Genomic DNA, 19,629 nt, shown 5'->3' with positions numbered 1-19,629 from the left:
AAAATAATCTGAGTGGAGGAGAAATAGGAAGTACTGTATTTGAACAAGCAAATTGCTTCAAATCAATGATCTGTTCTACTTTTGTATGTTTATAATTTGCCATTTAAAACGTTTTGAAAACTAAAACAGGAAATGCTCACACTGTGAGGCTAGGTCAAAAAAATTTGAGAGACACATGAAAATTTCAAAATTCACTGTCATTTAAGAACAAATATTGGAGGAAAAGTATTACTGGTATACTTAAGTTCCGAAAACTTATTTCCATCGTGCATTGTACTTAAAATTATAATTACCTGAAGTTTTTAATACTAAGTATAAAAGAGAAAACTATTCCACCCAAAATACAATGTCATTCAGTTTTGATAAAGATGCAAGAAACGAGTCTCCAGCAGCATTGTGGCCCAGTGGGGCTAAGCGGCTGCTTGGAACGTCAGATCCCATAGTGGAGCCCAGGTCCAAGCCCCAGCAGCTCCACTTCCAATCCAGCTCCCAGGGAAGACGGCAGAAGACAGCCAAAGTGCTTGGGCCCCTGCACCCACATGGGAGACCCAGATGGAGCTCCTGGCTCCCGGCTTCTGGCCTAGCCCAGGCCGGATCGTAGAGGCCAAATGGGGAGTGAACCAGCCCACAGAACTTTTTCTCTATCTCCCCCCAACACACACATACACGCACGCACACACACACACACACACACACCTGTAATTCTGCTCTTCAGGTAAAGGAAATGTGTCTTCAAGGCAAGCGTGCACTCCCGGGAAGCTGTGATCTCCAGCAGGCGCTGACCTTAGTTTCCTAACAATTCTGTGCTGTGGACGACTGCACGGCTGCCGGTCCGCGTGCTCACTGCACCGACTTTGATGCACAGGCGAAGTCCCCGCGGATGCCTTGGGTGACACCAGCTAAGAGTGCCGGGCACGTGCAAGACAGGGTGGGAGAGAAGCAAAAACGCCCTCCTGTGCAGGGCGAGGAGGATTTGGGGGACAGGAGCCACCTCGGGGCGCCTCTGGGTGCAGTTTCCCTAAAGCGTATAATAAATCCTCTTCCCTCCCCGGAAGCGCTATGAGCCTGAGACACCCCTTTCTCAACGCTGGGGAAGTGTGAGTGCTGCCGGGGATTTAGGAGAGGTGAAGGCGGGAAGGCCCACGGAAGCGCCCCCTCCGTGGCCCGCTGGCCCTCGACCCGGTCCTGCTGCCCACAGGTACCCGGTCGGCTGGCTTCAAAACTATCACTTCTCCAAAGTCGGCCCAGTCCAAGGAATGAGTCACTTTGCTGGAGGTTGATGAGTAATCTCAGGTGTCAAGGCGAGGGGAGGGGGCGTCAGCTCCGCAGACGGATGCGGAAGCCTCGACTTGCCTAACACTGCGTCACTGCGGGCCCAGTGGGGTCCAGATGTGATGGGCACCGACGGGTTGCCGTCTCGGAAACTCTCAATCACGCCGGCAGAGAAGGAAGAGGCGGCTAATTAAATATTGAGCAGAAAGTCGTGGGGAGGGGGGGCGGGTCACGTGGGTCCGGAGGCTCCGCGAGCCGGGGATAAAAACCGCGCGGCTCCGAGCGGGCCACAGCGCGCGCTCACCTCCTCCCGCACCGCGCGGCGTGCGCTCCGAGCAGCCCAGGGACCCGCGGGCCTGCCGTCGCCGTAAGTGCCCGCGCTGGGCCACAGCGCAGCCATCCCGCGTGGCCGGGGTGGGAGACTGACCCTCTTCTTTGTCCCGCGGGAAGGGAAGTGCGATTTGGTGGTTGGGGGCTGGGGGAGCCTGGGACTGCTGGGATTTGGGGAGCAGAGGCCCGGGACCCAGGCGCGCTTCTCATCCCGGTTCAACTCATCCCGGGTGCCGTCTGGGGGCCGAAAATGCCGCTGCCCCAACTCGCCGACAGCCGCTCCGATCAACGGGCTCCTCCACCCCACCTCCCGTCCCCTTCTCTCCCACTGCTCCCCAGAAAGCCAACATGAAAATCCTCGTGGCCCTGGCAGTCCTGGCTCTCGTCTCCACCCAACTGTCTGCGGAAGACATCCGAGCCAACGATGATCTAAATTATTGGTCCGACTGGTCCGACAGCGACCAGATCAAGGTGAGCCCGGGTCCGGGAACAGCCCGCGCCGCTCCTCCGGGGCTGGGACCCCACGAAGTCTGCGGGTCCGCCCGGCCGCGGCCACAGCAGTGCGGGCGCGCAGTGCTGGGAAGTGGCTCCACCACCCTACCCCACCCCACCCCCTCGCTCCCGCCCTGGTTCTGCACCCAGGACCCAACTTTTCTCCCTGGGGCTGCAGCGCAGGGTCTGGGATCTCTCCGAGAGAGTCCAGTCCGCCCCTACGAGCCCCGGGTTGCCAGAAGGCTGGAAACCTCGCAAGGTTTCATCCCCGAGCGACGCTGCTCACGCAGGTGCAGTCTCCCGCCCTGTCCGCGCGCTGGGAAACACACGGGGTCCCCGGGGACAGGAGCGCTCAGCGGGGGCTCACTGGTCGTTGCGAGTTCATTTTGCGGACCTGCGAGTTTCGCTTTAGGTGGCTCTCGTACGTGTTGGCGCCAGGGAGCCTGCGGTGCGGGTTGCGGGGAAAGCACCCCCTCCCCCCACCCCTGCAAACACACACACACCTGTGTGTGTTCGGGGCAGCAAGAGGTCGCTGGAGCCCGCACCAGGGAGAGACAAAGTCACGGCGGAGGGCTGGAGGGGCTCGGGGGAGGGCGGCTCTGCAGATGAGCAGGGTCCGTGGAAGCAGAGGGGAGAGCAGGGCTCCGGGCCTGAGGACACGGCGCGGGGCTGGAGTGGTGCGGGAGTGGCAGACCGCGCCCGACGTGGGGCAGACCCCCCTCCCCCCTGGGCAGAGCTGGCTTCCCCGCCCGGGCCTTGGCTCGCTGGGGCTCGCCCAGGGCCGGGGCGCGCTTTGGGAATGGCACGGGCCACCCCGCACCTGGCTCCGTGGCCCACACGCCCGTGTGTCCGCGCGTCTGTCTTCCAGGAGGAGCTGCCCGAGCCCTTCGAGCACCTGCTGCAGAGAATCGCCCGGAGACCCAAGCCTCAGCAGTTCTTTGGATTAATGGGCAAACGGGATGCTGGTGAGATGGGCAACCCTCCCTGCCTGCTCGCTCGTGTCTTGCTCCATGAGTAGATAAGTCCATCCTAAGAGCGGTGGGACTCGGGACCTCTCTAAGGCGCTGTGCACACTTGCCTGCAGAGGGAGGGCTTCGCCGGCATTCGAGTGCACAAAACCGCCAAATCCAGGACCCAGCCTTAGCTCAGCGCGCCCCTTACTAAGGATACCAATTAGCAAGGGAGGGGCGGGCGGGGGCGTTCTTGGGGAGGCGTCCGCAGGGTCGTGGTGCACGTGGAAGCTGACCACCCCCCCCCCCCCCCCCGGGTTAGGCGAGACCTGGCTGTGCCGAGGCTCCAGATGGAAACACAGTTTCCCTGGGTTGATGGCGACATCAGTGGGACGTAAATAGTTAATGCCAACTCCTCTCTTGTCAGATTCCTCAATTGAAAAACAAGTGGCCCTGTTAAAGGCTCTTTATGGTAAACACTCTATCAATCTTTGACTATCGTGAATTCTCATTAGAAAAGTGAAGGAAATCTTGTAGGGCTTGAACGCAGTATCCTGGTTATGCTGTTTGGTAAAGAGATGGGTCTGTCTGTCTCTCTCTCTCTCTCTCGCACACGGGTGGGGTGTCAGGCCTTGAAGATGAGAGGTGGCACAGCTTGACAGTTAATGCCAGACCTCAGGTGTCCCAGCATCTTGGGTGTGAAGCCTTGGTCTAGAGAAAGCCCTCGGTGATGGTTCTTTGGGCTGTAAACTAGTTTGCTTTTTATTATGAATAATCTGGTTAGCCTTTATGGTCCCGCTATATTTCTCAGGGTGGGACAGGAGTGGAATATGTTGCATATTTTGAAAATCGATGTATTTTAGCAGCCTCTTTAAGAGATGTGATAGAGCTCTGCACAGATCTTGCACGTGTTGGTTAACTGTTACCTTTCTTCCTGCCAGGACACGGCCAGATTTCTCACAAAAGTAAGTTCAAGATTATTTTGGCATTTCTCAAGTGCAAATGTTAACAAGACTGAATACCACTTTATGCAATAGCTGACCTTAATTTCAGTCTTAACATAGACTTAATATGTCAATGGAGACTATATAAGAGTGGATGAGACTCCTATTATATAGAATATGATTGCGTCAAGCTCTGTTTCTTAAAAATATGGCTCTTACCAAAAAGATACTTGATGTTTTAAAAAGGAAAGGAAGCTGTCCTTTAGCCCCTGTAAATTGTTAGTTTTTGGTAAGAGGTCAAATCACAGGATTGTGACCCACCTCACACAGTCCTCTCCAGCCTCCCCTAGTACCCAAATCCAAGTATTTATGGGCTCCTTCTCACTCACCTTAATATGCTGGGTCTCCTAGAAGATCATGTTTTGAGGTCATCCAGCAGGCAATTGAGTGAATGAGGGAGTGAATAGCTAAGTAGAATCCATGTAAAGATAATGATGGACATGAAGATCTTTGGTTCCATAATGCAGCGGGAAGCTTTCGCCAGCCAACACACAGGGAGCATTTGTTGGGGTGGAGAAGATGTCAGAGTTATGCACTTGAGGGTCCTTAGATTTTAGTATCCCGGTGACTGGAGCCAAATTGACAGGAAGTCCCAGGGTCCGCGTTAATCACACAGTACATCTATGTGCCTTGTCTTAAATTGGGCTGCCTGGATGGCAAAGTAGATCGCATTAAACTAACAGCCCTAGTCCCAAGGATACTGCAAAAATCAAGAGAAATTCTCCCACTAGAATTAAAATAATAAATCTTTTCCAAAGATTTTTATCTTTGAAAATAAATAAATGCTATACATATTTACTTTCTAAGGACTTGTCTATCAAGAGAATTATATATAATGAAGTTCTATGTGAGAGAAATAAATGTACTCTATTAAAGTCAAAACAAATTCACTCTTCCAACAAGAATAGACTATTTTTAAAGATCTAATAAAATAGAGATAGTTAATCATCAAGGGCTCGAATCTGACTTAACTAAGACTCGCTTTCTGAGAAATAATACATTTAGTCTCACGAGGAAACAAGCTTAGTTATCTGTCTCCCATACAAACCTGAAACTGACTCCCTGAAAGTCAGAGCTAGCTCAGATTCTATCAGTATTGCAAATGATAGATCAAATATCACATAAATAAAGAGTACTTGCTAATTTTAGATACAGAATTGAGAAAAATTCTTTCATGGTGTTGCCTTAGGGTAATTTGTAAGATTTACAAGGAATTTTCATTGCTTTAGGCTCACTAAAATTTGAAATAGATGTATTTATTATGTAGGCTAATATACTTAGGTGCTTTTTTATTTTTTTTTTGCTAGTTTTAGTGATATATTTCCTCAAAGACATACATATTAAAATACCCCTACATGTATTTTTCCAGGGCATAAAACAGATTCCTTTGTTGGACTAATGGGCAAAAGAGCTTTAAATTCTGGTATGTATGAAATCCTACCTGAAAATAGACAGTGTCTCAAATTTACTTTTATTATTTTTATTAGACAATTTTCAAAGTATGAAAAAATGAGAATGACAAGAGGTAAAAATGAGTACTTATGTGAAAAGAAGTCTTAGTGCTGTGAGAAGGATTTACAGGTGTTGAAGCTGATATCGCCGCAGTATCAGCCTGTTTCTCCCACACCACCAGCCTTTCCCGAGTCTGCCCCGCATGACCATTATCCAGCCTGAATTTTTGAGCTGCTCTAATATTCCTCCCCACTGATCTGTTAAGTAACTCGTAGTTCACCTTACAGAGCTAAGAGGGGAAGGCAGTGCATAGCGCGATGAGAATGATTTTCACTTATTACCAATGTAATCTGAGCGCTACACAAGACGCCACAGCTTTTCCAAAGCAAGCAAAACAAAACAAACCTTGTCTACAAACCATTTGCTCTTTATGAAGCTACAGATGCTCAGAATATAACAGTCCTGATGGGTGCTGGAGAGGATGAGAGGGACAGGGCCCACTCCAGAACCTTCTAAGAGGAGCCTAGAGTGTCGCAGATCAGTAAAGCTTATTAAAACCCACAGAGAGAAGGCTGCCACAATTCTCCAAACCAATTTTAACTTTGAACAACTCTGTCAGTTGATAAAAAGGCTGAATATTTCTTTCTTCTCTAATTTTCTTAGTAGCTGACTTATTAAGCATTTCAGGCTTTGTAACTCCTAGCTTAGGTTCCGTTGAAAAGCTAGTCAAACTTTCTTTATTTTTCTATAAAATACCAATCATCTGATTAATTAGGAAGAAGTCAGCAATTGTAATACCCACTTAGAATGTTGCTAATTTCTAGAAAATCTGTAACTAAAAAATGCCAGCTTAGTTGTTAACTTTCTGAATTCATGCAAAAATAATTATCCTAATATTTTTATTAAGTCACCACTTTCTAAATTTAGACACGACTTTTATACTCACAGGTTGTTTTAGGGCTCCTTGTTGAATTTAAAGAAGTTATCAGTGTGCCTTAGGGAAACCTTGTAATCATTTTATTAATAGGTATTATCGTCCAGCTTTTGAAAATGGAATACAAATGTAAAACACAGTGAGTTTTTTGAATCAATGCATACTAGTCCTCACATAACCGTGTTTTCCTGGATAATCACATTAGTCATTAACTCTCCATGCCAGAATTGATACAGATTTTTAGTATGTTTAACTTGGCACAAAATGCAGGTATCATGCAATTTAAAACACACTAAGTGCATTTGAATAAGTATATTATAGATAATAATAAATAGAATCACTAAAATGACTCAAGATCAATTTATAATGAAATCTTTGTCCTTCCAGCTTAGTTAAATATAAAAGGAAAAACTTGGGCAGACACGCAGTCACTGGTCCCACAGGAATCCTCGCAGGTGCTCAGTAAGGGCAAGACTGCTCTAGTCTGTCCCACAGCCACCTGACCCTTACGTTTGGTTGGGCACAGACCCACTGAGGATCTGGGAAATCCAGGAGCCCCCCCCAGAGAAACCCTCACGAGCTGCTGCCCGCAAAGTTCCCACAGGGTTTCAGCGAGTTCTGGGACCAGGTAGGAAATGCTGCATCCCTGGAGCGGGACTAAGCTCCAGCCCACTCGCAGAGCTGTCTTCCATTGCCTTAAAGGAGCGTCCCTGTCACTTCTCTGAAAACAGTCATGGCTCCTGAGGCTTGTCAGGTACCAAACCTGGGCCCGTCCTCCTCCTCCTCAGATAAACAAGGCAGAATGAGAAGTGAACACTTTGCCTCCCTCCAAACTCTGCAGGCAGGGGCTCACACTGTTCCACCTCGGAGCTGCAGACATAGTCGATGTGAAACATTTCTGCTTCATGGTTGCTCACCTTTCGGAAGGTATGGCTGGCTCCGGTTACCACTGGGGACCACCGACTCACCCTACAAATCCTCACCTGGGAGAATGTTTAGAGGAGGGTCTGGGATGCCTAGGGCTGTTGGTAGTCAAACAATTTCAGAAAGCACTTGTTTGTCTGTAAGGTAAATCTAGTGTGTAAAGCACTGGCTAAAGTGATAAAAAAAAAAAAATCCTCAGGTATTTTGACCACAACAGCCTTATCTGTACCCTTTTGTGGTAAGAGATCCTTTAATCTTCCACGGACCATTAGGGTGCCCTGGAGATGAGTTAAACTGTGTTGTATCCAGAAGGCTCAATTGACCTCCCGCCAGCAAATTAGGTTGTTTTTAGTCTCTAGGATCATACATCACAGCGAAGAATTCATAACAGAAACAGACACACACACACACACACACACACAGAGAGAGAGAGAGAGAGAGAGAGAGAGAGAGAGAGATGCCATTAGGGGCTCCTAGAACAGAGATCAGCAAACATTTTCTGAAAAGAAGCAGATCATAAATATTTCAGGCTCTGTGAATCGTGTCGTCTCTGCAACAGACTCAAAGCTGCCATTTTCAAGAGCGCAGCCCTAGACAATGGGTGTGTGCTCCAATAAAACTTTATGTACAAGAACAGATGGTGGGCCAGATTCGGTGTGTGGCCTGTGGCTTATGGATCACATCCTAGAATAAGTTTTGTTTTTATCCTACTACTATTCCTGGTTACTGTAGGCATCATCTCTGCTGTGAATTCCCTGTAGTATCTGCCCCTGCTTGACAAAACTGCTGAGAATTGATGTTGCAATGTATCGTGGAAATAAGCTTTTAGGATGATGGTTGACCAAAAAAAAACCAGAATTCTGCAGCTAGATAACTTCTAGTTGGGATAAGAATGATAAGAATGAGGCAGGAGTGGGAAATGTGCAAATAACATCCTCAGAAAAACTTCCTTGGAGAGAGAAATCTTTACGAGTTTAAAATCAATTACTGTGATGTCTTGAGCTTTAACTCCCTCGGTGAATTCTCTTAAAGAACACTTTACCTCCTTTGTTTCCAGTGGCTTATGAACGGAGTGCCATGCAGAATTACGAGAGAAGACGTAAATAAACTGCCTACAGTATTATTCATGCCGCTTCATTTATGTCAATGGGCAGTGAAAGGTAAAATGTGACGTGCACTATGAGGAATGATTATTTATTTAATAACTTGTTGTTTTAGTTGAAAACGTTAAAGAAAAGTGTTTATTTTTCCTATTGTGCCAAAATGTGTTGTAAACATGTTGTAATTCTAATATGAAGATGCCCTCAGAGGTAGAAATCAGTGCAAACCTCTCAACAAAGCACAGTGTTCAATGAAATGGTAAAATCGTGTTAAAATGTCATCGCCGGAAGAAAGCGTGGCTTCGAAGCGGTCACGTCTGGAAAGGGCGGGGGCTCTCGTGCAGTCACACACTTGCCCTGTGTGTCTCAGGGCTGAAATGTACTGAGTCTTGGTGTCAAACTGTGTTTGTACCCCTGCAGCATGTTTCACGGTTTGTGGTTCCATAGAGATGTTTTACAAGTTTTCATGTGATCCCAGGGTCTCCATTTCACTGTATGATGTGTTGTGATAGCTAACATTTTAAATAAAAGAAAAAAATATCTTGAAAATATTGTCCTATTCTTTCATTAACACCTGTGTTAAATCAGTGGGCTTTCTTTCAGTGAATGAAATATGTTCAAAGCTGATTTGGCTAAAATGCAATCTGTCTTTCACACACATACTTTCTTTGCCAACCTGTATGACATACGACCTCATTCATGGAGAAAATACATGGATTTCTGAATTCATAGAGTAAGTTCTGTGTATATCTCTATGGTTTCCTTTTATAATAGGAAAATAAATTATTCTATAGGTGCATTTCACTGGTTATTTCCTTGTTGGGTGAAATATCACATGAGCTCCCTGTCATTCCATCCCTGTTTGGAGCCCAAGTCTAAATGCTCAGGTGCATTAGTGTCAAACTGCACTCTGACAAAGGTTGTCGACTTGACACTTCAGAAAGTTGAGGGACTGATGATTGGGCATCACCCTCATAATGAAGACAAGAACTCAATGACAGCCTCTCTGAGGAGTTCCTGTGCAGTGATAACACCCTTGGCACCGTCCAGCCGAAGTGCATGCCTCAGGGTACAATGAATGGAGGCTCAGGTATATTTACTCAAGCGGAAGGATTGATAAGTTCCTTAGAATAGCTTTTGGACTGCAGAAAGTACACAACACTGACAAGTAACTCAGGCCAACGGCTATTCAGAGAAGTAAAACTCCATGAATTTAGTCTGGACTGGTGACTGCTGTTAATCAATGAAACTAGTTGGTGGAAAGGAGAGCTGAAGTATATTTAAACTTTTCTATCTTTAGTTGAGTAGTTTGCTTTTTTTAAAAAGCTTTAACTCATTTTCCTTATGACACAATACATTTAAATATTAGCAAGCTATATAAAGGTAAAGAAAAGAGAGAAAGCCAGTCATGTAGAGATCCAAACAGCAACATTTAACAAAGAATAATAATTGTAATAAATAATTATCATGGGACTGGCACTGTGGTGTAGTGGGTAAATCCACCACCTGCGATGCTGGCATCCCATGTGGGTGCCAGATCATGTCCTGGCTGCTCCACTTTTGCTCTGGCACACTGCTAGTGGCCTGGGAAAGGTGAAGGATGGTGACCCAAGTGTTTGGACCCTGCCACCCATGTGGGAGACCCTGGCCATTGCAGCCATCTGGGAATTGAACCAGCAGATAGAATATCTCCTCTCTCTCTCTCTCTCTCTCTCTCTCTAACCATGACTTTCAAATAAATATTTTTTAAAAAGTAATGATCACAATAGCTAAAATTATATATATATTTAATTACTCCATGAGGCAAATATTATTATTATTATTATTTTTCATTTTACAGATGAGAGTATGAAGTTTAAGGAAATGCTGGAGTTAGAGATTATAACACAAGAAGAGTCAGGATTAGAAAGGAATTATTGAGGGAGAAGTAGCAGAGCAATTGAAGATCTAACAAAGTGATTATCAGACTGGTGTATTGAAATAACAGATTATTATACCATCTTTCAGAATTGTGAGCATGTAGTGACACGGGACAACATAATGTGGTTTGCTGTTAGACACAAAGTAGTATTTTCCTATTACACATATCTATGTCTGCAGATGTGGTAACAAGAGGAGCAATGTTGCGAAGAGTGTGTGTTTCAGAGTCAGGCTACTCAGTGTGAACCCTGGCCCCAGCAGTCAGCGACCTTGCAATGATTGGCATTTGCCTGCATTTTCTTTGCCTTATCTTCCTCATCAGTACCTCAGCATGGCCACAGTCTCCCCTCTTTGCAGGGCAGGTGAGGGCGGAGTGAAATGATGCGTGTCACACAGTAAGCACCATCTCCCCCACACAGCAGTGCTCCATGCACGCACCTGCTGTCACTGCTAGCTCTTCTCTGATTGTCAACTAGAGAATTAGTCCCATGTTTTAGTTGCTAAAATGGCGTTATAGGCACGTGGAAGTAGCAGCAGTATGGGGTGCTTTTGAAATACTTTCCTCCCAAATAAAAGCTAGGACTGCATCCGAAATGGTGCAGTGCTTTGTGCATTCATGGCTACACTGCAGCCACCCGGACCCTGCCAACCCCAAGATCCCTCGGTGCCACCTGCAGAGTGGCATCAGTGAGACCCCATGTGCCTGCCTTCCCTCCAGGCCCAGAAACCAAGCATCGGCCTGATCCAGGCAGAGGAAAGAAACATCCTCTTTGAGTCCGTACCCATAAAACACCTATTAGTCCTTTCTCGGTGACATATTTTCTTGAACGAAAGTAAGTTTTTATATTCATTCCTAAATATTTTATTCTGTTATGAAACAGCAGAAAGACCCAGCTATGGATTTAACTATCCCTATACCATACTGCTCAGGTTTTTGTTTTTTTTTTTTTTTTTTTTTCTTTGTTTTGGTTTCATTTTTGCATGGTCTGGGTCAGGACAAACACAGATGATACTGAAGCTTAGTAATACCAAGAGGGCTGCGTAAAGGAATTTATTACAAAGATGTGGGCAGGGTGTGGTGAAGCCAGCAAGGGAATATGCTTAGCAACACTCACACCCTTGGGAGCCACTGTTGCCTCTAGGCCAGAAGACTCAAGATGAGGGAGGACCCAGCGGCACTGTGTGCATAGGGCTGACTGATAGCTGTTGTCTTCAGCAGGGGGCAGAGCAAAACAAAGTAATGGGTATGCCTGCAGGGAGGAAGGGAACAAACATCCTGAACTGCCCCTCCTCTGGCCATCTGACCGAATGGTGACTCCCATTGGACAAACCCAACTGGAAAACAGGACTAGGAGTCCAGGATGCTGCCCACCCAAGTAAGCACACTTGCAGGGCACTGGAGCTGGCAGGTGCACTGGGAGGGAGAAAGGAAGACATTCAGCAAGATAGTGTGTGCTCCATTATCTTGAACCAAAAAGAAATTAATAAGCAGAAAATCAAATAAATAAAGGTATGGAGTAAAAATTACTCAATGCCACTCTCCAAGGATTTAGTTTTATATGGACCCAAATGAACCACAGTAAGAGTATCATATTTCAATTTAAACACTAGTGGATGTCTCCCTTTTTAATGTAAAGTCATTGGGAATGGTTTTTGAAAAAGATATGTTTTCAAAGTAATAAGTTTCAAAATAATAAGAATATTGGGATTTGTGAAAAAGAGGAAGGATTTTTATGAGACCAGAAATTATACAGATCCCTGAAAATGAAAGTCCACAGGAAATCACAGCCATACACTACAGGGGAAGCTGCCAACCCCAGAATGCAGATCTGACCAACGCAGAAAGTAAACGTCATTGGCAATGTCAGGGTTATAAGACTGGGCAGGAAATACTCAAAATTCTCCAGGAAAATAATATGTAGCCAAACTATTATTTAATAATGAGGATGAACAGAAGAAGAAAAACCAACTAAAAGCTGTTAGCTTAAGTCTATCAAAACCGTCACACCCCGAGATCAGCTCCGGAGCGCTCCACTGCTGGAGAGCTGATGGACTAAAGAATTTCTCCATTAGACTGATGATCATCAGGCAGTGTGCTGCCTTATCCTGAGACTTGTCCACTGCTCCAGTTTGCAGAAGGTCTGAGGAACTTAGGCTGCATGAGACACGAGACAGGATTTGGGTACTGCAACAACAGATCTAAGGTTTTACAACTGCCAGTAAGTATGTCTTTATTAGGAAGGGTGAGGAAGAAGGGTGGGGGGTATCTTCCTAAGGCCAGTGAAAGAAATTCAACCACTGAGCTTCTTTCACAATTAAGGGCATTTTCCAAAAATACAGGTACTTCAAAAGTTTGGAAAATTTTAGTTAAATTATAAGTTTATTTGGTTGCAAAAAATTTGAAAGCTATGTGTAAGTTTTTCATAATACACATTTTCCATGAAAACCATAACCTCATAAAATATACCTACCTTCTCTGAAAGAATGACTAAAGGATGTGTTTCAGTAAGAAGAAAACTAGATTGGGCAGGAAGTAGTTAACAAGAAACACTGTGAACAAAGTAATCATTTTTAAAGTATTGCTAAATTAAAGGCGGTATTTATGTATATGTGTATTAAGTAAAGAACCTGGAAATAAAATTCCAAAAGATGTGAACTTGAGAGTGTGTTAGGGGAGGATGAAGGACAGTGGGAAAGAGAATAAACGCATGCTAATGTCTTTTCTTATTGAAAAGCACAGGAAATTGATATTCCAGAATTTAAAAACAAAGTGTAAGTCTCTGTATGTGACCCCAAAATGCACAGAGGCTAAAGATAAAAGAACAGACAAATATATACCCATCAGAGCAGAGGGGGAAATGTTCCAAACACAAATTAATCAACACAAGGCAAGAAAGCATGAAAAAAATCTTGTTAAATAGAAAAAAAAAACTAATGAAAACTGATCCATACTTACAATAAATGTGAGCAGTTTTATTAGACCTACTAAAAATCAGAGATATCATATTTGTGAAAAAAATAAAGTCCAGCTATCTGTTATTTATCAGAGATTCGCCAGAAAAATAAATGAGGAACTACTCAAAATAAAGAATATAACTTTTTTTTTTTTGACAGGCAGAGTGGACAGTGAGAGAGAGAGACAGAGAGAAAGGTCTTCCTCTGGCATTGGTTCACCCTCCAATGGCTGCTGTGGCTGGCGCACTGCGCCGATCTGAAGCCAGGAGCCAGGTGCTTCTCCTGGTCTCCCATGGGGTGCAGGGCCCAAGGACCTGGGCCATCCTCCACTGCACTCCTGGGCCACAACAGAGAGCTGGCCTGGAAAAGGGGCAACCGGGACAGAATCCAGCACCCTGACCGGGACTAGAACCCGGTGTGCCGGCGCCGCAGGCGGAGGATTAGCCTATTGAGCCATGGTGCCGGCCAGAATATAACTTTTAATTTTAAAAAAACCTTGCTAAACACTAATATGTTGATTCTACAACAATGGTTCTATCAGGCAAAGTACAAGTTTCAGAAAATCAAAACAGGTCTGGTGCTGTGGCATAGTGGATAAAGCCCGTCACCTGCAGTGCCAGCAATGGGCACCCATTTAAGTCCCGGCTGCTCAACTTCCAATCCAGCCCTGGCCTGAAGCACCAGCATCCCATATGGGTGCTGGTTTGAGACCCAGCTGCTCCACTTCTGATCCAGCTCTGTGCTATAGCCTGGGAAAGCAGTAGAAGATGCCCCAAGTCCTTTGGCCCCTGCACCCGCATGGGAGACCCGGAAGAAGCTCCTGGCTTCTGGCTTCAGAGCGGCGCAGCTCCGGCCGTTGTGGCCATTTGGGGCATGAACCATCAGATGGAAGACCTCTCTCTCTCTCTGCCTCTCCTCTGTGCAACTCTGACTTTTAAATAAATAAATAAATCCTTTAAAAAAAAACAATTTAATCAGAAGTAAAACCAAAAAGAACTCTAGAAAAGTATGGGTTATATCCATTTATGACTCTATATTTAAATAGTATGAATACCTCTTTGCTATTATATGTGCTATGTGAATAGCATATAGCACAATGGTTAATACATATGGTTATATTACATATATACTGTATATACTATAAAATATATATTGTATATATTTAACACATACATATATTAAACATATATAATGTTTAAATAAAGCTTTCCTAGAAGTGCAACATCAAAAAGCTTAGCAATGTTAACTGTACTTCAATAACACACTAATGATAAAATCTGGTCTCACACTCTTTCGGCTTATACCTGCTCTCTCTCAGTTGCCTTTTGGAAGATGCTGACAAACAGTTCCCAAAATGTGTGTGAAAGTGCACTGGATCCAAAATAGCCAAAACGATCTTGGAAAACATACTTAGAGGACTCACACATCCCAATGTCCAAACTTAGTACTGAGCCACAGAAACTGAGACAACGTGACACTGGTGCAAGGCTAGGGATACAGATCCGTGCAAGGGATGGAGAATCCAGAAACACAGCTGCACGTTTACAGCCTGTTGATCTTCAGCAATTGCATCCCAATAATTCAATGAGGGAAAACCAGTATTTTCATTAAATGGTGTAGGGCAACAGGGTAATCACACACATAAAAATGAAGTAGGACTCCTTTCTTTCACCATACACAAAAATCAACTCCAAATGAACCACATTTTACAGAGTTAAGAGCTAAATGAAATGCCTTATATACAAAATTACCTTATATTTAAAAATCTTATCAATAAAAATAATCTTGTAAATGCATCTGATCATGAAGCAAAATAACTTATATTCAAACTGTTTACCTTTTAAAAGGAAAAGATAGACAGCATTGGGGCGAGAAGTATGGGAAGAAATGAAAAGCTGAGGAAGGGAAAGGGTGTGAACACCCGACTCAACGATTAAGACTTCAGCTACGGTGCCCACAGCCCAGGGCAGGCTGCCTGGGCTGACACCAGCTCCTGACCCCAGCTTCCTGCCGATGCGCACGCTGAGAGGCAGCAGGAGATGGGAACTACTCTCTCGCACTCCTGCTCTCGCTCTTGCTCCCAAACTTTTAACAAATGGTGGTGGGGGTGGGGGCAGAGAGGAATAAGCTCAACCCAAACTGACATCTCAGGAGGCAAGGCTCCCCAAAAGAAGGCATTTCCACCAGCCGTTTCCTTTCCTCTCTTCTGTGTTGGTAAGTCTCAGTGTTAGAAGTATTTACCTGTACAATCTGTTTCTTCAAAGCTAGTTTATACACACCAAAGAAAGTCCTTTTCTAGAATAAAATCAAATATAATTTTGAATCTTCGCTCAGTGAGTCATTATTAGACATAAAGCAATATTTAGGTAGGTTAAAAAACTTCCCCTACTGCAATTTCATAAAATGCTATTCTTTCTTAATACATATTAATGATGTCTTCTACATAGACAACTAAGCCTGTTCAATATATACATCATTACATCCTTTTTTTTATTCCTGATTCATATATGTTGGACTACAGTAAAAATTCTATAATTCCAGGGGCTGGCGCTATGGTGTAGTAGGTAAAGTTGCCACCTGCAGTGCCAGCATCCCATATGGGCGCCGGTTCAAGTCTCAGCTGCTCCACTTCTGATCTGGCTCCCTGCTGTGGCCTGGGAAAGCAGTAGAAGATGGCCCCAGTCTTTGGGTCCCTGCACCCACATGGGAGACCCAGAAGAAGCTCCTGGCTCCTGGCTTCAGTCTGGCCCAGCCCTAGTCATTTGGGTAGTGAACCAGAAGATGGAAAATCTCTCTCTATTATCTCTACCACTCTCATAACTCTACCTTTCAAATAAGTAAAATAAATCTTAAAAAAAGATAATGCGATAAGTGTACATTCATAAATTAGATGATGGGGCTAACATTAAAATGTTCAGTATCCAATAGGAGAATGAGATACACCCAGACTCACTAAATACATCATACTAATTGTCAAAGAAGAGGAAGGAAAAGGTATGGCTACCCCTATGATAGCAGAGAACATTCCTTCTTGCACTTGGGAGAGTGCTGGCTCCTAGTAGGTGCTCACAGTCATTCATTGGTGGAGGGTTGCAGGCGGGGAGGTGTGAATGAAAAAGAAGTGACCCATGACCTGGGCCTGGGGGACAGAAGAAGCTGATCATCAGAAAATACACACGGTGATTTAAGCACTGTGATCACTCGAATTAGTCCTTTCAAGCATGGCATTGAAAACTCCCTCTTCATTCATTATAAATGTTGTAATATATCATTGGAGTAGTCTATTTCACTTGTTCTCAAGAGAGGATTCCACCACGGGACCATGATATTCACAACTCCTGAATGCTTATCATATGGAAGGCTGTGGAAAAAACAAGACGCTCTTGAAGATCATAAATTGTTCTCATTAATACTATGCTCAAAAGACTTACCATTTAAGAAAACTTAAAGCAATGAAATGGAATAGAAGTAATGCTATTTTTTACACCTTTCCTTTTTTCTGTCCTTTCTAAGTTTCAATACCTTAGGATTTTGACTATTCTTGCAACTAAATTCCTGTGATCCACCTCTCATCTGATTCACACACACCAGCATGGCTTTATTCCATGCCCAATCCTTGGCTGTTTCCTTCAAACACTGTTCACCTGCTGCAGCCTGATTGAGCATCCGCTGGATGTCAGGCTCTCTGGTGGGCATGGGCATTAGAAAGACAGACGAGGAGTCTTGAACTCAGCTTCGTTTCTTCATGATCAAGATAGTGAATATTTGTGAATGTGGAAATGCAGCTTCATTTTGCATTTCCATAACTCATAAGTTAGAAAATGTTCTTAAGGAAGGAGTCACTGTAAGTTTTTAAATTATTGATCAGCATAACTTGGAGAAAATGTCATACCTTATGTAAGAAGGTATGTAAAACCACTTTTCACAATGACAATAATTGGTTGCAATCCAAGACAGCTCCCTAGGAAAAACAAGGTAGAACCATAAAGATGTAGAAATTAGTATTCTATAGCGTTATATAAGCAACTAATTAACTAATTAGCAATTAATTATGCTAGTAGGAGCAATGTCCACTAAGTGTTGAGGACAAAAAGATTTTAACCAGGATGTGGTATTCCTGGGTCATCCATCTGGAAAGGAAAAGAAAGACATTCTCATGAAGTAAAAGATCAAAAATTGTAAAACTCATGATCTCTTGAAAAATCTATTTAAAAACATCACTTAGCCGACTGAATGATAAAACAAAACAAAGAACTCGCCTTGGAGAAGACAGGATATGAAAAGACTCTTGATGACCACTCAATTACATCTAAATTACTGTGCTGACAAGAGTTACAGAACAAAACGTATTTGCTATAATCCCTGGGGAGAAAGCTACACAGTGTAAAAACAGAACAATTGGAGGATAATAGACTGGAAGAAATACAGTTTTACTTCCAAAGGTGATAGACAGGAAAACACAGATTTAAAAATTTATTTGAAAGATGCAGGGGAAATTGTACAAAGCATGAAAAAAAGATGCCTTCCCTTCCAAATAGAAAAGGAGTAGAGAAAGGGGAGGGGGAAAAATGAAGAAATCAGAGACTACATATCAAAAGAGAAAAAAACCTGCGTGTGTGTGTATGTGTGTGTATCAAGAAACAGGAAAAATAAGAAACATGAGCTTGGGGCTGTTGCTGTAGCACAGTGGGTTAAAGCCCTGACCTGAAGCACCGGCATCCCATATGGGCTCTGTTTCTAGTCCCAGCTGCTCCTCTTCTGATCCAGCTCTGTGCTATGGCCTGGGAAAGCAGTAGAAGATGGCCCAAGACCTTGGGCCCCTGCACCCACGTGGGAGACCTGGAAGAAGCTCCTGACTCCTGGCTTCAGATTGGCATAGCTCCAGCCCTTGCGGCCAACTGGGGAGTGAACCAGCAGATGGAAGACCTCTCTCTCTCTCCCTCTCTCCCTCTCTCTCCCTCCCTCCCTCCCCTCTCTCTGTGTAATGCTTTCAAATAAATAAATAAATAAATATTTAAAAAAGAAAAAGAAATATAAAATATAAGCAAAGGTAACAGAAAAGGTACTGGCGCTACAGTGTAGTAGGTTTGAGTCCTGGCTGTTCCTCTTCAAATCCAGCTCCCTTCTGATGCCCCTAGGAAAGCAGCAGCAGATGGTCCAAGTGTTTGGGCCCCTGCACCCACATGGGAGACCCAGATGGAGTTCCTGGGTCAAGGCTTCAGCCTGGCCCAGCCCCAAGAGGTTGCAGCAATTTAGGAAGTAAACTGATGGATGAAAGTGCTCTCTCTCTCTCCCTCTCTCCCTCCCTCTCTGTAACTGTCTTTCAAATGAATTTTTAAAATCTTTTTAAAATTTTAAAGTAAAACAATACTCAAAACAATAAAACCCAATATTTAATGGACCAAAGAATGTACACTCTACAATGGAAATAACTTGTATGGAGATCTTTTATTTTAAAAACTACATGGGGTAGGCATTTGGCACAGTTAAGTGTTGGCTGGTATAATGGCAGCCAGTACTAGAGTGCCTGGGCCCAAGTCCCAGCTCCACTCCTGATTCCAGCTTCCTGCTGATGCACATATTGGAAAGCAGTACATAACGGCTCAAGTATTAGAGTCCTTGCCATGCTTGTGGGAGAACTAGATTGAGTTCCAGGCTCCCGGCTTGGGTGCAGTCCAGCCCTGGCTCCTGCAGGTATTTGGGAGAGTGATCAGATGGGGGTAGGATCTCTCTCTGTCTTTTAAATACATTAATTTAAAAAAAAAAAAAGTTCTTTACTCACATGGCCAAAAACTAGAGTCCTCCCTCATGTCTAACACCAAATTCAAAAAGTGCTTAACAAGTTCAAGATTTATATAGATTGCTAAAAAAAAATTTTTTTTAAAAAGAGGAAATACTTTTGTAATCCTGGGACAAAAAAGGCCTTTTTACAGGTACACCAAGAGATAAATACTTCAAATAAAAGATTGGCAGCAAAGTGAAAAAAGTGTCCTCCAGCCTGGCAGAGAGGAAAATGCTTCAGAATGTTCTGTTTTGAAAAGGGTATGGAAGTAGCTGGCGCCGTGGCTCAATAGGCTAATCCTCCACCTTGCGGTGCCGGCACACCGGATTCTAGTCCCGGTCGGGGCGCCAGATTCTGTCCCGGTTGCCCCTCTTCCAGGCCAGCTCTCTGCTGTGGCCAGGGGGTGCAGTGGAGGATGGCCCAAGTGCTTGGGCCCTGCACCCCATGGGAGACCAGGAGAAGTACCTGGCTCCTGCCATCAGATCAGCGCGGCGCGCCGGCCGCGGCAGCCATT

At 44.5% G+C, this 19,629-nt stretch overlaps 1 protein-coding gene across 5 annotated transcripts; it reads left to right on the top strand.

Moving 5' to 3' along the window:
- Positions 1 to 1,481: 1,481 nt before the first annotated feature.
- Positions 1,482 to 9,007, top strand: TAC1 (tachykinin precursor 1). Of its 5 annotated transcripts, XM_008261489.4 has the most exons (7): positions 1,482 to 1,639; positions 1,942 to 2,073; positions 2,963 to 3,059; positions 3,472 to 3,516; positions 3,986 to 4,009; positions 5,418 to 5,471; positions 8,416 to 9,007. In XM_008261489.4, exons 2-7 carry the CDS (start codon positions 1,951 to 1,953, stop codon positions 8,463 to 8,465), a joined length of 393 nt encoding a protein of 130 aa, XP_008259711.1. In that variant the 5' UTR covers positions 1,482 to 1,639; positions 1,942 to 1,950; the 3' UTR covers positions 8,466 to 9,007.
- Positions 9,008 to 19,629: the final 10,622 nt, after the last annotated feature.

The sequence above is a fragment of the Oryctolagus cuniculus genome, chromosome 16 (assembly GCF_964237555.1).
Source record: "Oryctolagus cuniculus chromosome 16, mOryCun1.1, whole genome shotgun sequence".
Lineage (NCBI taxonomy): Eukaryota > Metazoa > Chordata > Mammalia > Lagomorpha > Leporidae > Oryctolagus > Oryctolagus cuniculus.
Note: the sequence above shows the minus strand (reverse complement) of the source record. Positions and strands in the feature narration are given on the sequence as shown.

Excerpts from the sequence above, each read along its gene's own strand:
- TAC1 (XM_008261489.4), top strand. The coding sequence starts at position 1,951 with ATGAAAATCCTCGTGGCCCTGGCAGTCCTGGCTCTCGTCTCCACCCAA. Across the intron at positions 2,074-2,962 it reads CCGACAGCGACCAGATCAAG|GAGGAGCTGCCCGAGCCCTT; the intron begins GTGAGCCCGGGT and ends TCTGTCTTCCAG. Across the intron at positions 3,060-3,471 it reads AATGGGCAAACGGGATGCTG|ATTCCTCAATTGAAAAACAA; the intron begins GTGAGATGGGCA and ends CTCTCTTGTCAG.